Here is a 15234-nt window from a genome sequence, read left to right as displayed (position 1 = left end):
TGCTACCCTAGAAATTGTGTTTGCCCAAGAGTAGGGCGTGAATTAATGCTAGTCCTCAGCTGGCCATCTGGCGATGGTCACAACAGGTATGGATGTTACTGACGGAAAGGGGCAGTTCTCTGCAGGAGCTGGGTAAAAACGTTGTTGTATTTGCTAATAAAATCAAACAAGGAAGTCCCTGCTGAAATCCCTTCTATCAATGAGCAGATCAACTGAGTTATTTGTTCACTGCAAATCTCCAGGTGCATGGTACAAGCAAGGGCTGGTGACTGGGCAGGAGGACACAGAATAGGGGTTGGTTTTTTTTTTTTTTTTTTTTTGCTCTGAGGGCTAATGAACGTCCTTTCTACGTAGAGCAGGGTGATAAGATTTAAATCGCAAGATATTTCCAGAGAATGCTTTTCACCAATTGAGGGATGTTTGCTCAGCCTGAGTCCTGCCGACTGCAGGCTTGTTAGGCAGATGCTGGGAGTGATGTAGTGGGTTCAGAAAAGGGTAAAGCTTAAAGGGACACACAAAGCAGACGGGCCCTCCAGCCTGCACTAGAAATACAGCTGGACTCCAAACAAAAGAAGATCTGAGGAAACCAAGGTCTAGAAACTGTAAGCTCAGAATGAACACATTGTTATTTTTCCTGTAGCTAGTCTCTAACTTCTCTCTTTGCTCTGATTTCCTTTTTTTTTCTTCCTTTTTAGTTGTCTTTTAACAGTCTGCCTGTCCCTTGCACCCTGTTCTCTTTTCTATTCTTTGTTTCTTGAAGTCCAGCATTTCTCCGACTCCTTGACCAGGCCACTGCAGGCAAAAAGATGTTATTTTTACCATTTTAATTACGCACATCATAAGCAGCATAATGTCACAGTGTTAAAATTGAACAGAAACTCGCTCCAAAAATGCAATTACAGCTGCCCCCAAATCGCTCCTTTGCTCCTCAGACATAAGACAGACCACATTCCTGATGGTGAGCAAAAGGCAGAGACGATCCTGCCCTGCCAGTCCTTTCCATCAAGAAGACACTCGGTATCAAAGGCAGCCCTGACCCATCTTTGCCTTTGGGTGGGATCACCAAAGGTCACAGTTTTGCTCCGGCCTATTCTCAGTGCTTAAATTGGCCGTTCCCAGCTCTCCCCTCTATTTATAATCTCAAGGACTTATGAGGAAGAGGTGACCATGTAGCCAACCACAACACAGGATGCCACAAAGATGACATTTATGAGTGTGCTGAAGTTTATAATGTTCTTCCAGACCATAAAAAACACTATGAGGAACTTATCCTTGTCCCAAAGCATGCAACAGGAACATTTAATTGTCTCATCCAGTACCTTTTTGCTCCAAAACAGAACAACTATCACTGGGGAATCATGACTGTCTTGGTTGCAAGTTGGGAGGCTGGAGATGGTGAGACTTCCTCTGGTCTGGAACAAATCCATCACCCCTGGGACAAAGAAACTGCCTGGGACTGGCTCAATTTGTAGTAGTTGTGATGCAACTCAGGGGTTCAACTCATTTCATTCTTACAACCACCCCTTCAGCAAAACAGACAAATGCAGATGGAATTCAGGCCCGCTGGGATCTCTGTGTCATACCTCTGACAACGCCGAGCTGAATTTGAAAGAAATTGTTCTTTTTATTCATGCTTGTTTGGGGGTTAATAAAGACAGATCATTTTTCATGGAGGAAAAGTGATGAAATGATTTATAAGGCTAATGCTTTGTACTTACATGGCTGCAAACTCCATCTACAGCCACCGCCGCAGTAATACACCATGATTTCATTTTTCTCCAGAACCGAGCAGAGAGGACCCTCAGACAAATGGGGCAAAAATATCTCAAGTACAAACAAATAAAGAGATGCCACAAAAAATCAGGCGGCGGCAGAGATTACACCGTGACTCCTGAGCACCTTCCCCAGAGCTCATGTCAGCGGCTGATCTCACCCCATACCATCTGCGCCGAGAGAGCTCAATCTCTCCTGACACATCCACAGCACTGCCGCAGGGTTCGGGATTTTATCTGCTGCCTCCTCCAGCCAAAACAGTCCCAAGGGTAAAGGGGTCTTTGGAGTTACAGGGCATCTCTGGCAGGAAAGCTCCAGGCCCAGCTGTTTATAGCTGTTTGGGGAGGATGCTCTCCAACCTCCTCCCTTGCTCCTTAAGGGGAAACTCCAGAGAAAAATGAAGCCACACAATTAGGATCGTCATTTAAACTCTCAGGAGGGGGGCTGGCACATCAATAGCTGCACAGAGACACTGTGTGCTGGTATTGAGCTGGTCAGAGAGAACAAGCTGGTCTTTCTCCCACACTTTATGCAGCTTTCCTGCTCATGGCCTGGGGCTTGAAACTATGGGGGGAGAACTGATGGAAATGAGCTCCTGCCCAGGGGTATATTTTGGAAAGCTGAAGGCCTTTTGAAAGGGAAGGGGCAGAGGAACCAATATTTCACTGCCCAACCTAAAGCCCAGGCTCGATATTTTTCTGTGGCCAAGCAGCAGCACCAGGCTGAAACGCTTCCAGGGAGAGCAATGGCTGCAGGAGGGGATGGGGACTGTCCCTCAGGAGGACAAGCCAGGAGAGGTGGTGACCCCTCTGATGAGCTCTCCCTTTCTTAATACTTTCTTCATCTGGATCCAGAGAGCTCAGTGAACTGCTCTGGCTCATTCCCAGCTCAAAGAGAGGGAAATCAGGCTCTCAATCCTTCGTGCTTGAGCTGTGCCAGGACCCCCGGGGCCAAGGTGCCCCCTGGCAGGCCGCAGCGCTGCAGATCTCCCACGGAGCATCTGACAGCACACAGTCAGCTCCTTGGTGTCACTGACACTGCTGACAATCGTCACGCACTCATCTCCTCACAGGCTGGTGAGCAAATGGCGCCCACGTCAGCGATGGTCACATCCGATCAGCAGCCCGGAGACATCAGGCTGGGTGACACCGCCTCTGCCGGCCTTAGCAGGGGACACCTGAATATCAGACACTTCAGATAAGGCAGAAGTTAAAAGGGCACAAACTCATTGCTAAAGCAGTGGGAAAGTTGTCTAGGAAAGCATTAAAAAAAGCCTCCTCCTGTCTGTGGTCCCAAAGGACAGCAGGGCCATGCCGAGGCATTGCTCCTCACCCCTGATAAAATGCAGCCACGCTGTGGTGCAGCCCAGCAAACTGGGCCCACGTCCCCAGCACCTCATTTCCCTCCTTCCCCAGGGCCTTGGCTTTCCCAGCACGTTGCCACAGGAGCAGCTGCCAGGACGAGCAGAACTTACTAGCAGTTACTTTCTGCCTTACATCTGAGCCCTTACCCAAGAGGCTGATTATTCGACATGTGGGCTGCAGAGCTCCTCAAGTGTTCAGTAGCCACAGCTGCCTGCCAGCAGGGCTGAGGAACATGAAGGGCAAGTGTTCAGCCTTTCCCCAAAGAGAGGAAAAAGAAACCCACAGCCACAAGACAGGAGTAATTCCTTGTTCTAGCTGGAATACAGCTCTGAGGCACTGGGCAGCCCCAGATCACAGCTGGAAAGGAGACTCTGCAGGAAAGCAGAGGGATATTTCTTACACTGCATTTAAGAAAAGCTTTATAAAGTCTCTAACTCACTATCTCCAGCCAAGAGCCAGCTCAGACAGGAAAATACATCTCCCAGCCCTGATCTTGCATTCATGGTGGCAGGTACCAGTTGCAGACATTAAACACAGGCTGGAGAGGGATTATTTTCTGAAAGAAAGGATCTGCTGTAGAGGTTGAAGAATTGGAGTCTGATGGTATCACTTTACTTGACAGCTGCATTATTGTATACCTCTGCTGCCTAAGGAAAGGGTGACAGAAATTAGCCTTGCTCATAAATTTGCTGACCCTCCAGTCCTGCAGGCTGTTTAAGACCCTCTTGCCAGAGCTGGATGCCATCTATCATGTAATTCCTTTAAGCTGTATGAATATAGCTGGCCAAATCTGACTTTACCAGAGCACAAGACAACAGCCAGTGGAGATCAGGAGGCTTTCTCTACACCATCACACCCAGCTGGGTCTTTTGAAAGATTTCACATCTGTAGCACGTTGTATTTGCAAACCATAAAGAGAAGGAAGTGTCATAACACCCTTATAAAGGTGAAGAAGCCAAGGTATGTGGTGAAAAATAGCGGAGAGGAGGGACAGAACCAGGCATTTTTCCCCCAGCATAGTGCTCTCACCCTACAGCTCAGGGCCTAATCACGTAGCCTGTCTTGGCTGTGATCTATCAGAAGTTGCCTTAGTAAGCTAAGGGATCTTGTGCCAGACTCCTCTACAGCCTGCAGCACAGCCCAGATGGCACAGACTAACCAGCCCCTTGTCTTAAGTGAGGGGCCAGGGCTGCTGAGCAGCTCATTAACCCAAATTTTCCATTCAGCTGTACATAGGTATCAGTGCCATGGTCTCAGCTGCTAATCAAGGTTTTTCTAGCTTCTGTGTTTCCTGCTCCAGCCCAAACAGCAGCCAAAGAGCCACAAACATCCCTTGACTCTTTCCGTTCCTTGACATGCCACTCATCCAAAGAACTGTTTAGCAATTGCTCTGAGATTTATTGTCCACAAGCTTGCTGGTTCTGAAGATTGTGAGTAAAACTGAGGTGCAGCTATTTCACCTCCTAACCCCAGTCTCTGCACCAAGCTCCAGCAACTGTCATGTTTCATTTCTTGAAGCTGCCTTGTGCAGTGAACACAGGCTGGAACCAGAGACAGACGTGGTCAGTGGCAATGAGAGAGCAGTGATTGTACCTCCAGTAAATTGCCTGAGTCTTTCCAGATGAGTCACTGCACAATGAGAGGTTACGCGTTGTTACCAGAGAGAAAAAGTTTGCAACTGATCCTCACCGAGCTTAACAACCTCTCAGAGCCTCTGATTTTGTACAACTCTGCTTGCGAAGATCCCTCTTAAAAGGCTGCCCAAGATAAATAAAAGCTCACAGATTTTTTTCTTATCTCATCAGAACATTAGAACAGACTGCTGGAGAGGATTCAGACCCATGATCACATCTCTCCCTGCCTCCCAGCTGATCTCCCTCTTGAATCCACAGAAGTCCTAGGGATTTCCTGATTAGGAATGCAAAACATAGGAAGGATTATTTTTAAGACATACCACTTGATCACCTAGCCCTTGTTGCAAAAGTGCTCAAACTCTAGTTCTCATTCCAACCTGATCCCAGTCACATCAGCCAGGAGTAAATCTTCATGCTCAGAAAAAAATCCCTGCTATTGTATTTTCCAAACCCCTTACCTCCTCCCCGACGCTAGCAGATGTGGATCTCACAAGTGCTTTTCTCAGAGCCTTTCCTTCCTGCCTCCACGCGTTTCCCCTCCACTTCTGCAAGCATCTGCAGCTGGGAAGATGCAAACAGTGGCGAATTTAAAGGCTTTGTCAGAGATTTCCCCCAGATGGCAATCAGCTGAGAAAGCTCCCTCATGTGAAGAGCTCTTTATTAGCCTGTTGCACCTGGGTATCGAGCACCAGAAGAAGCAGGACTGTTATGCAGATCTGGCAGCCTTCAGGTGTAAGGACAGACTGCCTTAGCAGCTCCTGCTCTTGATTTTGTTGTATCCACCTCTCTCAGTAGTGGCACCCACTTAGAGCACCGGTATTACAGCAGGGTGAAACAGAGACCCAAAAACCTGGGCTTCTCTTAACCTCTCAAAGACTTGGCTTAGCAGGCACTCCCTATCACTTCACATCCTTGTCTGTACAGCTGAGCAATGAATTAGGGATTTGCAACACTGATTTTTCCTAAGAAAACCACCCTATTGAGCAGTGTATCTCCTTTTAATGATACAGGATCAAGTTCACTCGGTGCGGTCCTGTTTTAGGCAGGTCCCAGCGGGGCACATCCAGCCCCATACTCCTCAGGCTGCTACTTGCCTGACCTCCCGTACAAACCAAAACCAAAGATATCTGAGAGATTTTGAATCACACTAATGCCAAAATGGTGTTTCATTGTTTCTGAGTGAGCAAATATCATATCAGACAAATTCTTCTGTGCAAAATTATCTTTTCATTTCAGCCACTACATTTCCGGAGCACTCAGTCTAAGAGGCTTCCAATAACAATGATAGAAGATAAAGAAGTTGGCACATATCTGTTTATGAAAACAGACATCAGTGAATATTCCCAGGCAGAAAAATGCACACATTCTCCATTTAAAATCCTCAAAAGGACACTTTAAATAGTTTAAATGTTTCCTTCTTTGATTGAGAGGGAAAGAATAGAGGGAGAAGAAGGGGTTTAACTCTCGTAAGAGTAATTACAAACAACAAACGTCAATTCCCAGCTGTTTTGTATTTCTTTTGTGATTTTAGTTTCAAAGATTCCGAAGTGCACTTGGCATTATTTCTGTTTTGTCTTTGTGCACAGCATTGGCCTCTTGTCTCTACCCAGATTTACACCCATGGCAGTGCCAGCATCAGCAACCTCCACGCCGGAGCTGTGCTAAGGACCCGGACCACAGTGCCAGAAATAACTTTGTGTCCCCACCAAAACCACGGTGCTGGAGCTACACTGCCACATGGACAGAGCAGCCACCAGCAGAGGGAGCGGCAAACTCGGCACAGAGATCCCCAAAAAGAATAACACCAGGGATTTGGGGAGTGCTGTTGCTGGATATAAGAAAATGGCCCAGGGAAGGCTGGAGACTCTTCTGTCCAGTACATACTAGCAAGTGGTGACGCTGTTACTCTGTCCTGATAGCAAAAGAGAGCCAAAGAGATAGGTGTCAGTATTGCTCCTGTGGATATGAAGCTTTAGAAATGCACACGTAGCCCTGCTGGGTGGCAGGGTCCCCAGGGGGATGCAAGGAGTGCACACAGCAGATCTAGGGGCTCCAGGAGCGTCCCGTATCCCACGGTCCCCCCATCTCTGAGCCATCGACTGAAAAGTGTGATGGACGGGAGCAGAGTGACAATGAGGAACCACTCTGCATTTTATCCAGTGTTTTCCAAGTGTTTTTCCTCCCAGCAAAACCAAAGGGAACCAGTTCCACCAGTGCCAGCTTTCCCAGCTCACCGCCTCTTCCCAAAGGCACTGGGACCTGAGGCCAGCTGCCCATCCATCCCCTTCCACTCAGCACGTTTACATGGGAACGGGACGTGAGCTGCTGTAGGCGCTCACAAGGAGCTGATCCATCCGGCCACCAGTTGGAAAAGCCTCAGGGTGTCCTTCATTTACACCACTTCTTGGGTCTGGGACAGTTGGAGCACATCGGTGCAGCCGCGCAGCTCCCGCTGGTGCTGCAGAGGGAGCGGGGAGGTTGTGCTGAGCCAGCTCTGCTAAATTTACCCCACCCTGGGACTCTGACGTGAAGTGGGCACAGCAGGTTTGGGCAGACGTGCTGGGCTTGGGAGCTGCTGTGAGGTTTTTCTGAGATCCTGGCAATGCCCCAAAGCAGCTGACTCACTCCTCCTCTCAGGTCAGGGCTTCGCAGCTGTAACTCCGGTGAGACCAGGGGGTTATTTCTGATGCACAGTGCTGTACAATCAGCGTCCACTCCATTACCCTTGCTGGTGAAGGATGGCTCCTGTCTCCAGCGAGCTTTCTTTAGCTTTTACTCCAAAGCCGTTCAGTAATAGGGGAACTGATGTAAAAAGGTATAGCGTTTTATTTTTGCTGGAGATTCCCCATCTTGAGTTATTTGGTAACTTTGAGCCTGCTGTAATCAATGAGCTTGTTGTAATCAACGTCCTTGTCCTTTCTGTCCGCCGTACGCAGCATATGGATTTGTGATTTGTTGCTAGAGATGACTTGGCATTTGTGACTTGTGTCAATGGATGCAAAAGCAGATTCATCCTAATTATATCGAACCGCTGATCAACTTAGTAATCTAGCCTTAGGTTCCTGAGCAGTAAATCATGCAGGTTACAAACAAAGAGCATGGGATAAAAATGTTAACTGCATTCATTAGCTTGAACATTTGGAAGGCAATTACCTGGACAAAAATACGTTTAAAGAGCCCTGGCACATTTCTTTGCTCTCTCCTCTTGTAGCCTGTTAATACACTATTAAAAGTGATGAATTTAACACCTCCGTTGTATTGTTTTCTGCATATAACAATGTGTCTGCTTTAGGGAGGCTGGGCAGAGGCTGGCAAGGGCTTGTGTGCGTGGAGGTTCCCAGTGATGTCTGTGCCCCGGCCTGCCGAGTTGCCTGCTTGCCACACATCAATTTGCTTGTGGAGCAGCTGTGAAATTGCAGTGGATTTTAGGTATCCGTGAGAGTTTCAGTGCATTTCCCTGCGTAGAATAATGTGTACCTTGTGCTCTGGGCGACATGCTATAATTAGTTTATGGAAGTTGTTTGTCTCTGAAGGTCTATAAATACACATACATAAAACTATAAGGGAACGAGCAGTCACATGCCCGAAGCAAACGCATTCTGATGCAGAAGAGCTTTATACGCTGACACCCCCCCGACGCTGTTCCACTGCTGATCTTTCTTTCATTTCACGTCAGGCTGACCAAAAATATTTACTTTCTTCTTAAACACAAATAGACTCAAACTGACGGAGAATCTCCCCCTGAAACGAAGGGCGTTCGCCACTCAGTGCCACTCTGGGCTTGCTCAGAAGGCAAAGAAAGAAACCAAAACCCAACCTCCTCAGGCAGAACTCTCCCTTTCTCTTGTCAAACATTTCCCCTCTGATTCCCTGGCATCACCCGAGTACCTCCAAGAGAAAAGCTTCATTTAATGACCCAGCCTCGCTCAGCCCAGCCAACCCCTCCAACTTTTTCAAGTGACTTTTTCCACGTAGGGCTCTCCCCATTCCTCTAGTTTGAGAGGAAAGCCACAACACTATGTGTCCCCTGAGGGCTCGTTGCTCCAGTGGGCTCCCACCACTGCCACCACCACCACCACGTGCCGTGGTGGCAACCACTGGCTTCTGCTGGAGGTGCAAAAGGAGCGGGGTTGGTGTGACGGAGGTGGGCACAGAGTGCCTGGGATACAAGTCCTGGAGGAGAGGGGGGGACATAAGGGGAGGGGAAGGGCCCAGGGAAGAAGGGCCAAGGGGAGGGGAAGGGTCAGGGAGGGGAAGGGCCCAGCCCAGCCCTGCCCGGCTCGGGTGGAGCTGTCCCTTCAGCACCACGGCCCGGGCATCTGCAGCCCGGCACGGCTCGGCACGGCTCGGTTTGGCACGGCACGGTTTGGCACGGTTTGGCACGGCACGGCTCGGTTTGGCACGGTTTGGCACGGTTCGGCACGGCTCGGCACGGCACGGCTCGGTTTGGCACGGTTCGGCACGGTTTGGCACGGTTCGGCACGGTTTGGCACGGCACGGCACGGTTCGGCACGGCACGGCTCGGCACGGCACGGCACGGCTCGGCACGGCTCGGTTTGGCACGGTTCGGCACGGCACGGCACGGCTCGGCACGGCTCAGCACGGCACGGCACGGTTTGGCACGGTTCGGCACGGTTTGGCACGGTTCGGCACGGCTCGGCACGGCTCGGCACGGCACGGCACGGTTTGGAACGGTTCGGCACGGTTCGGCACGGCTCGGCACGGCACGGCACGGCTCGGCACGGCTCGGCACGGCTCGGCACGGCACGGTTCGGCACGGTTTGGCACGGTTCGGCACGGTTCGGCACGGCTCGGCACGGCACAGTTTGGAACGGTTCGGCACGGTTCGGCACGGTTTGGCACGGCACGGCTCAGTTTGGCACGGCTCGGCACAGGTCGGCACGGCTCGGCTCGGCATTTTCTCGGCACGGTTCGTCTCGAAGCGAGCCAACGCTCCCAGCAGAGGACAATCGGGGGGTGCCGTGCGGGTGCCAAGGGGGTGCCAAGGGAGATCCGTGCCGGCGGGGGGGTGCACGGGGAGAGGGGAGGACGGGAGGAGCTCGAGGGGGTGCGGGGCGGGTGTGCAGAGGGGGGCGGTGCGGGGTGGGGGGGCTAAAGGGGGGCTGCACCCCGATGTGCGCTTTGGAGGGGGGCATGGACCGGGAGAGCGCAGCGGGGTCTGCACGCAGCGCCGGGTGCGGCCGCGCACAGCTCGGGGGGGCAGGACGGGGCTGGGTGTGCCGAGCTGTGCCGAGCCGTGCCCAGCCGTGCCGTGCCCAGCCGAGCCGTGCCGTGCCCAGCCGAGCCGTGCCGTGCATGCCGAGCTGCACCGAACCGTGCTGAACCGTGCCCAGCCGTACCGAGCCGTGCCGCGCGGAGCCGTGCCGAGCCGTGTCCAGCCGTGTCCAGCCGTACCGAGCCGAGCCGAGCCGAGCTGAGCCGTGCCAAGCTGCGTGTGCCCGTGCCCGTGCCCGTGGCAGCGGGTCCCGCACCTCCAGCACACGGCGGAGCAGCCGGCGGGGGGAGCCGCTGCCCGCCCCCGCCCGGTGAGTGCCGCCGAGCCGCGACCGGGGCACAACCGGGGGAAAAAGGGGGATCGGGGGGAAACGGGGAGCACCGCGGGGAGAGAGGGGGACCGAAGGGGACCGGGGCTGAAGGGCAGGTAACTTTGCCGGGAGGACTGCGGGGGGGTTGCGGGGGGGAACGGGGCTGCGCGGCTGGGGCTGCTCTGCTGGGGTGCGGGGGGCATCGTGGCCCCCACCCCGGCTCCCCGAGGCCGGGCACTGACCCCCCCCCCCCCCCCGGCAAAGAAAAAAAAACAACTCCATCCCCCCCAGGCATCTCCACTGCCCGCTGCGCCCTCCCCGGCGCTCACAGCCGTGGCTGAACTAAGTTGCCCAGAAGCCATTCACCACCACCACCCCCCCGGCATCTTCCCCCCCCCCCCCCGGGGGGAAAATGCCGGCAGCAGCCCTCACCCCCCCTCTCTGCACCCTCTTTTCCAGGCGGGGCTGCTCCCACGTAACCATGCCAGGATCGCTCGGTGCGGCGCGGGAGGCTCTGCCCTGGTAGCCCGGGGTGCTCGGGGGGGGCTCAGCCATGAATTCCTCGCCCCCCGTCCCCCGGGCCCCCCCCGGCTTGCTGCAGCTCTGGCAGGAGGAGAACCAGACCCAAGGCGGGCTGTGGAATGGGAGCCAGGAGCTGGGCTGGGAAGAGCTGGAGAAGATGCTCTTCCTCTTCGCCAAGGAGCCCGTCACCATCAGCCTGACGGCCATGTACCTGGTGTCCTTCGTGGTGGGCTTCGTGGGCAACATCATGTCCATCAGGGTGCTCACTCGCAAGCGCCCGAGCCGGGCGTCCAGCCTGAGTGCCACCCGCAGCCTCCTCATCAACCTGGCCGTGTGCGACCTGATGGTGGTGTGCGTCTGCATGCCCATCACCGTGGGGAACCTCATCTACAAAGCCTGGGTGTACGGGGACTTCCTCTGCCGGGCCGTGCCCTTCATCCAGGCCGTTTCGGTCTCTGCCAGCGTCCTCAGCCTGACCGTCATCAGCGTGAACCGGTACTACAGCGTGCACAACCCGCTCAACGCCCGCTCTTTCTTCACCCAGAAGCGGATCCTCAGCACCATCCTGGTGGTGTGGCTGCTGTCCTCGGGGATCTGCATGCCGCTCATCTTCATGAACAGACGGGATGAGATCGGGGTGGTGGAGGGCCTGCCCCTGGTGTTCTCCATCTGCAGGGAGATCTGGCCTCAGGAGAGGCTCAAGCAAGCCTACAACTTTCTGCTCTTCTGTGCTCTCTACTGCCTGCCGGTCCTGTTCAACATGGTCATCTGCTTCCTCACGGTGCGCCGGCTGTGGAGCCGCGGCAGCCAGCTGAAGGAGAGCAGCGCCCTGAACCGCTCTCTGCCGGCCTCCCGGCTGAAGATCCGGAAGAAGGTGGCCCAGATGGTGGTGGCCCTGGTCCTGCTCTTCGCCATCTCCTGGCTGCCCGTCTACCTGATGGACATCTGGATCGATTTCAACATCCCCAAGTCCCTGCAGGACGTGACTCCTTCTCCTTGGATCCTGCAGCTCAGGCCCTTTGCCCAGTGGCTCGGCCTCAACAATTCCAGCCTCAACCCTATATGCTATTGCTTTGTTGGGAACCTCTACAGGTCAGCCAAGGAGATGAAGAGCAAGTACCACCAAAGAATGGTTTCTCTCTTTAACTTCTCTCTGTCTGAGGGGACAACCCGTTCCTCGGTCCCAGAGCTGCTCTCTTACCAGAGCTCCATGCAGCCTGCGAGGAAAGGACCCTCTGCCACGGGCAGGAGGTTTCAGGGAGGGCAGGGCAATAAGAACAAGTGTGGGCGCTTGAATTCTTGCCAGCATCCACCCCTGAACACTGTCTCCAGCGAGAACACTTCCTTGTAATCCTGCTCAGGCGGTGCACCTCACCTCCTCACCTGCATTTAAGGACTCTCGAGAGGTCTTTCTGAGCGAGATATTTTAACGATGGAAAAAACTTTCTTCTTATCACTCCCACCACCAGTTCGAAAATACAGAGACAGGGAAAGAAGGGAAGGATGTGAAAAAAAAATAATAACATTTTAACTCAGATCAAGTGTTAAGACAAATGATTTCTACTGGGGACAACTGGACGTGTAACCTGTTGCCCAGCCAGCAGGCGCATGATCCGACAGACAGCTTCCCAACGAGAGGGCTCTCCCCTGCAGCTCCATCTCCGAGTGCTACAGCAGAGAAGCAGGTTGGACACAGCAGCAACGTGGCTGCTTGCTGCTCACCCTGCGCCGATAAAAAGCAGCCAGAACAGGCACTCTCTGCTACAGACATGTCAGTTGCCATTACCAGCAGTGAAGAAACGCTAGAAACAGCATCATAAAAAAATTAGTGGGGAATTTCACACACTTTACCACTCGAGATTTCATTGTCTGATCGTATTGTTTCACTCCCCCGTGCAGATAAATTCTCCTGATGTGAAGAGACAGCGCCAGAAGTACTAAAGGAATCATCACCACTCCACGTTTGGAAATTCAGAAGGGATAATGGAGCCCTGGAGGTGATTTAGAAAATGCAATAGGAAAATATTCTTTGGGTATCAGCTGTCTTTTTCTTACCGCTAAGTTACCGTGTGCAGAGTCAAAAGAACCAGGCTTCTATTAATGTGATTTGCACTTGAAAAAACAGCGCTTGTTTGGCTGTGTCTGTACCAAGCAAAGTCAATGGCATGTGAAAATAAAAATAGAAAGTGTTTTATAGCTAGTAAAATCAGAATCAAATAATGCAATGCTATTTGTCTGGGAAGGAGAGAATCAAAGTGATTTCTTCTCCCGAGGATCAGAAGTAGGTTAAAATCTATTTCTTCCATCATCTCTTTTAAAAGAGCCTTTGATAAATAAATTGTGTATTTTTATTACATTAGCATTGAAAGGCTGTACTAAAGCTTAAGAATCCCATTGCACCGAGCGCTGGGGCTGTATGATAAGGAGGGGAAACCTTTCTCCCAAAGATCTCCAAGTGCAAACACACCAGAGCAGGCAACAGGTGGGAGGAAAAAAAATACAGCAACGCTCGGCAGGGCTGGAATGAAACCACAGCTCGGCCCCTACCCTGTGCCTGTCCTGTGCTGGCTACGAGGGGTTGCACGCTGCATCCTGATGCTGCCAGAAGAGTCCATCCATGCTGACTTGTGCAGGGCTCCCCTCGCACTGCCCCACAGAAAAAAAAACAAAACAGCAGGCATCCCGGGAGGGGATTTGGCATCTAATGGAACTCAGGCTTTTGAAGGCTGGGGGCTTTTTTTATTACTGAAGGATGGGATGATGCTCTGGGAAATCTCAGTTTCAGATAATATCCTCCTGCCTTCTGGGGAACCTTTTGCTCACCAAAAAAAAAAAAAGGCCAAAAAAAGCCATTCATACCATGAGGATTTCCACCTTCTTAATGGTCATTAAATACCATTTTATGTTACTAATGATTTGCCTGGGAAATAAGAGATTCCTCCTTAACAGGCAGTGCCCTCTGAAATTTGTATTCCCTTTCTGTGTGAAGGAGAAAGAAATTACAACTACTCAGATTTACTTTGGGTGAGAAATGCCTTTTATGTGTTCAGGGAGATGAGGGCATCTGCATTTTTGCAGGTGATACAGGAGTGTGCTACTGCTTGATCTTTTAGTGGTTGCGGAGTAAAGCCTGTGAAGATTTTATTTCCTTTTTTAGGGTGTATTTTTAGGGCTGGCAAAAATGTGCCAGGCTCTGGAGCATTAAAAGCTCTCTCTGAATGCCCACTGCGTTCAGGTCCCGGAGACAGATGTCTGCCACCCACAGACCAGATGTGACACGATGCTGAAACCTCCCCACCTTGCCCTGACCAACATATTTAATCCTGCCCTGATTAAATTGCAATGAAAGGAACACGGAAATGCCAGACCGGCTCCATCCCACGGGGCAGCCCAGCTCTGAAAAAGGCCAGGATCGAATGGTGCAAGCAAAGATCCCAGAAATCCACATTCACAAAGCTTCCCAGAGGAATTTTATTTTTTTTCCTCAGCTCACATGTCCTACCCTGCCGGTCTCTGTGCCCTCCATGGAGGCAGAAAAACCAGGGGCTGCAGGTTGTCCCGAAGGCTCCTGTGCCTTGCCCCTCTGCCAGCAACCATCCCATGCCTTTCTCCAACCCCACGGAGCTCCTGCTCTCCAAGACACACTGTGGCAAGCACCCTTTTCACCAGGCAGGGTCATCTCTCCACACTCCTAAATGTTTTCAGTTTCGTTCAGTGTTCCTGGTTTCCTATAATAAAGTCGAATCTCTCTGTTTAACTCCTCTTTGGCTCCCTCTGTCACTTCTCCCTCTGCCCCCCGCTTCGGCTGCTTCTCTGCCATTTCTATTGAGAGATCTCCCCTTGTCACTGCTCGGCGATGAATTCCCCTCGATCTCACTCCCTCACTCCTTCTCGTCTCTGACGAAAATCCCCTCCTGTCCCGCTGATGCCAGCGGCTCCCTTCGCGCAGCAGCCACCTGTTTGCTCCAGGGAGCCCTGGTTTATCTTGTGTGGCTTACCCGGCAGCTGCCAGGTGGTGATGAATTTCGGCCGCTATCACCCAAGGGTAAAGTAGGAGCGGTGACGTCAATACGAAAGCCACCACATCCCGTGAGCCACCCGGGCTCTGGCAGGAATTTTATTAACCTGAGCAGGGCTGTGCAGCGCAGCGGTGCCTCTGTGACTCACGCTGGCTCTGAAGCAACTTTTTTCCCCTCCTATCTGATAAAACATCTCATAAAACATACTGGTGCCTGATAAGGCATCTGAGGGTCCACCGTACCACACAAGCTCCTTGTTCCAGATGCCAGACACTCCGAGAGGCGTTCAGGAGACTCCTGGGCTTCGAGAAACTGGGAGTGGACACGGCTCTGGGTGGCGAGCATGGGTTGTTTCCTCAAAGGAGCTCAAGCCAGA

General features: G+C 52.3%; 1 protein-coding gene across 1 annotated transcript; it reads left to right on the top strand.

The window, feature by feature from the left end:
• Positions 1-9949: 9949 nt before the first annotated feature.
• LOC137864747 (galanin receptor type 1-like) lies at positions 9950-14859 on the top strand. Its single transcript, XM_068699204.1, has 2 exons — positions 9950-10317; positions 10777-14859. The coding sequence occupies exon 2, from the start codon at positions 10871-10873 to the stop codon at positions 12188-12190; it is 1320 nt and encodes a 439-aa protein (XP_068555305.1). The 5' UTR covers positions 9950-10317; positions 10777-10870; the 3' UTR covers positions 12191-14859.
• Positions 14860-15234: the final 375 nt, after the last annotated feature.

This window comes from Anas acuta, chromosome 15 (genome assembly GCF_963932015.1).
Source record: "Anas acuta chromosome 15, bAnaAcu1.1, whole genome shotgun sequence".
NCBI lineage: Eukaryota > Metazoa > Chordata > Aves > Anseriformes > Anatidae > Anas > Anas acuta.
Note: the sequence above shows the minus strand (reverse complement) of the source record. Positions and strands in the feature narration are given on the sequence as shown.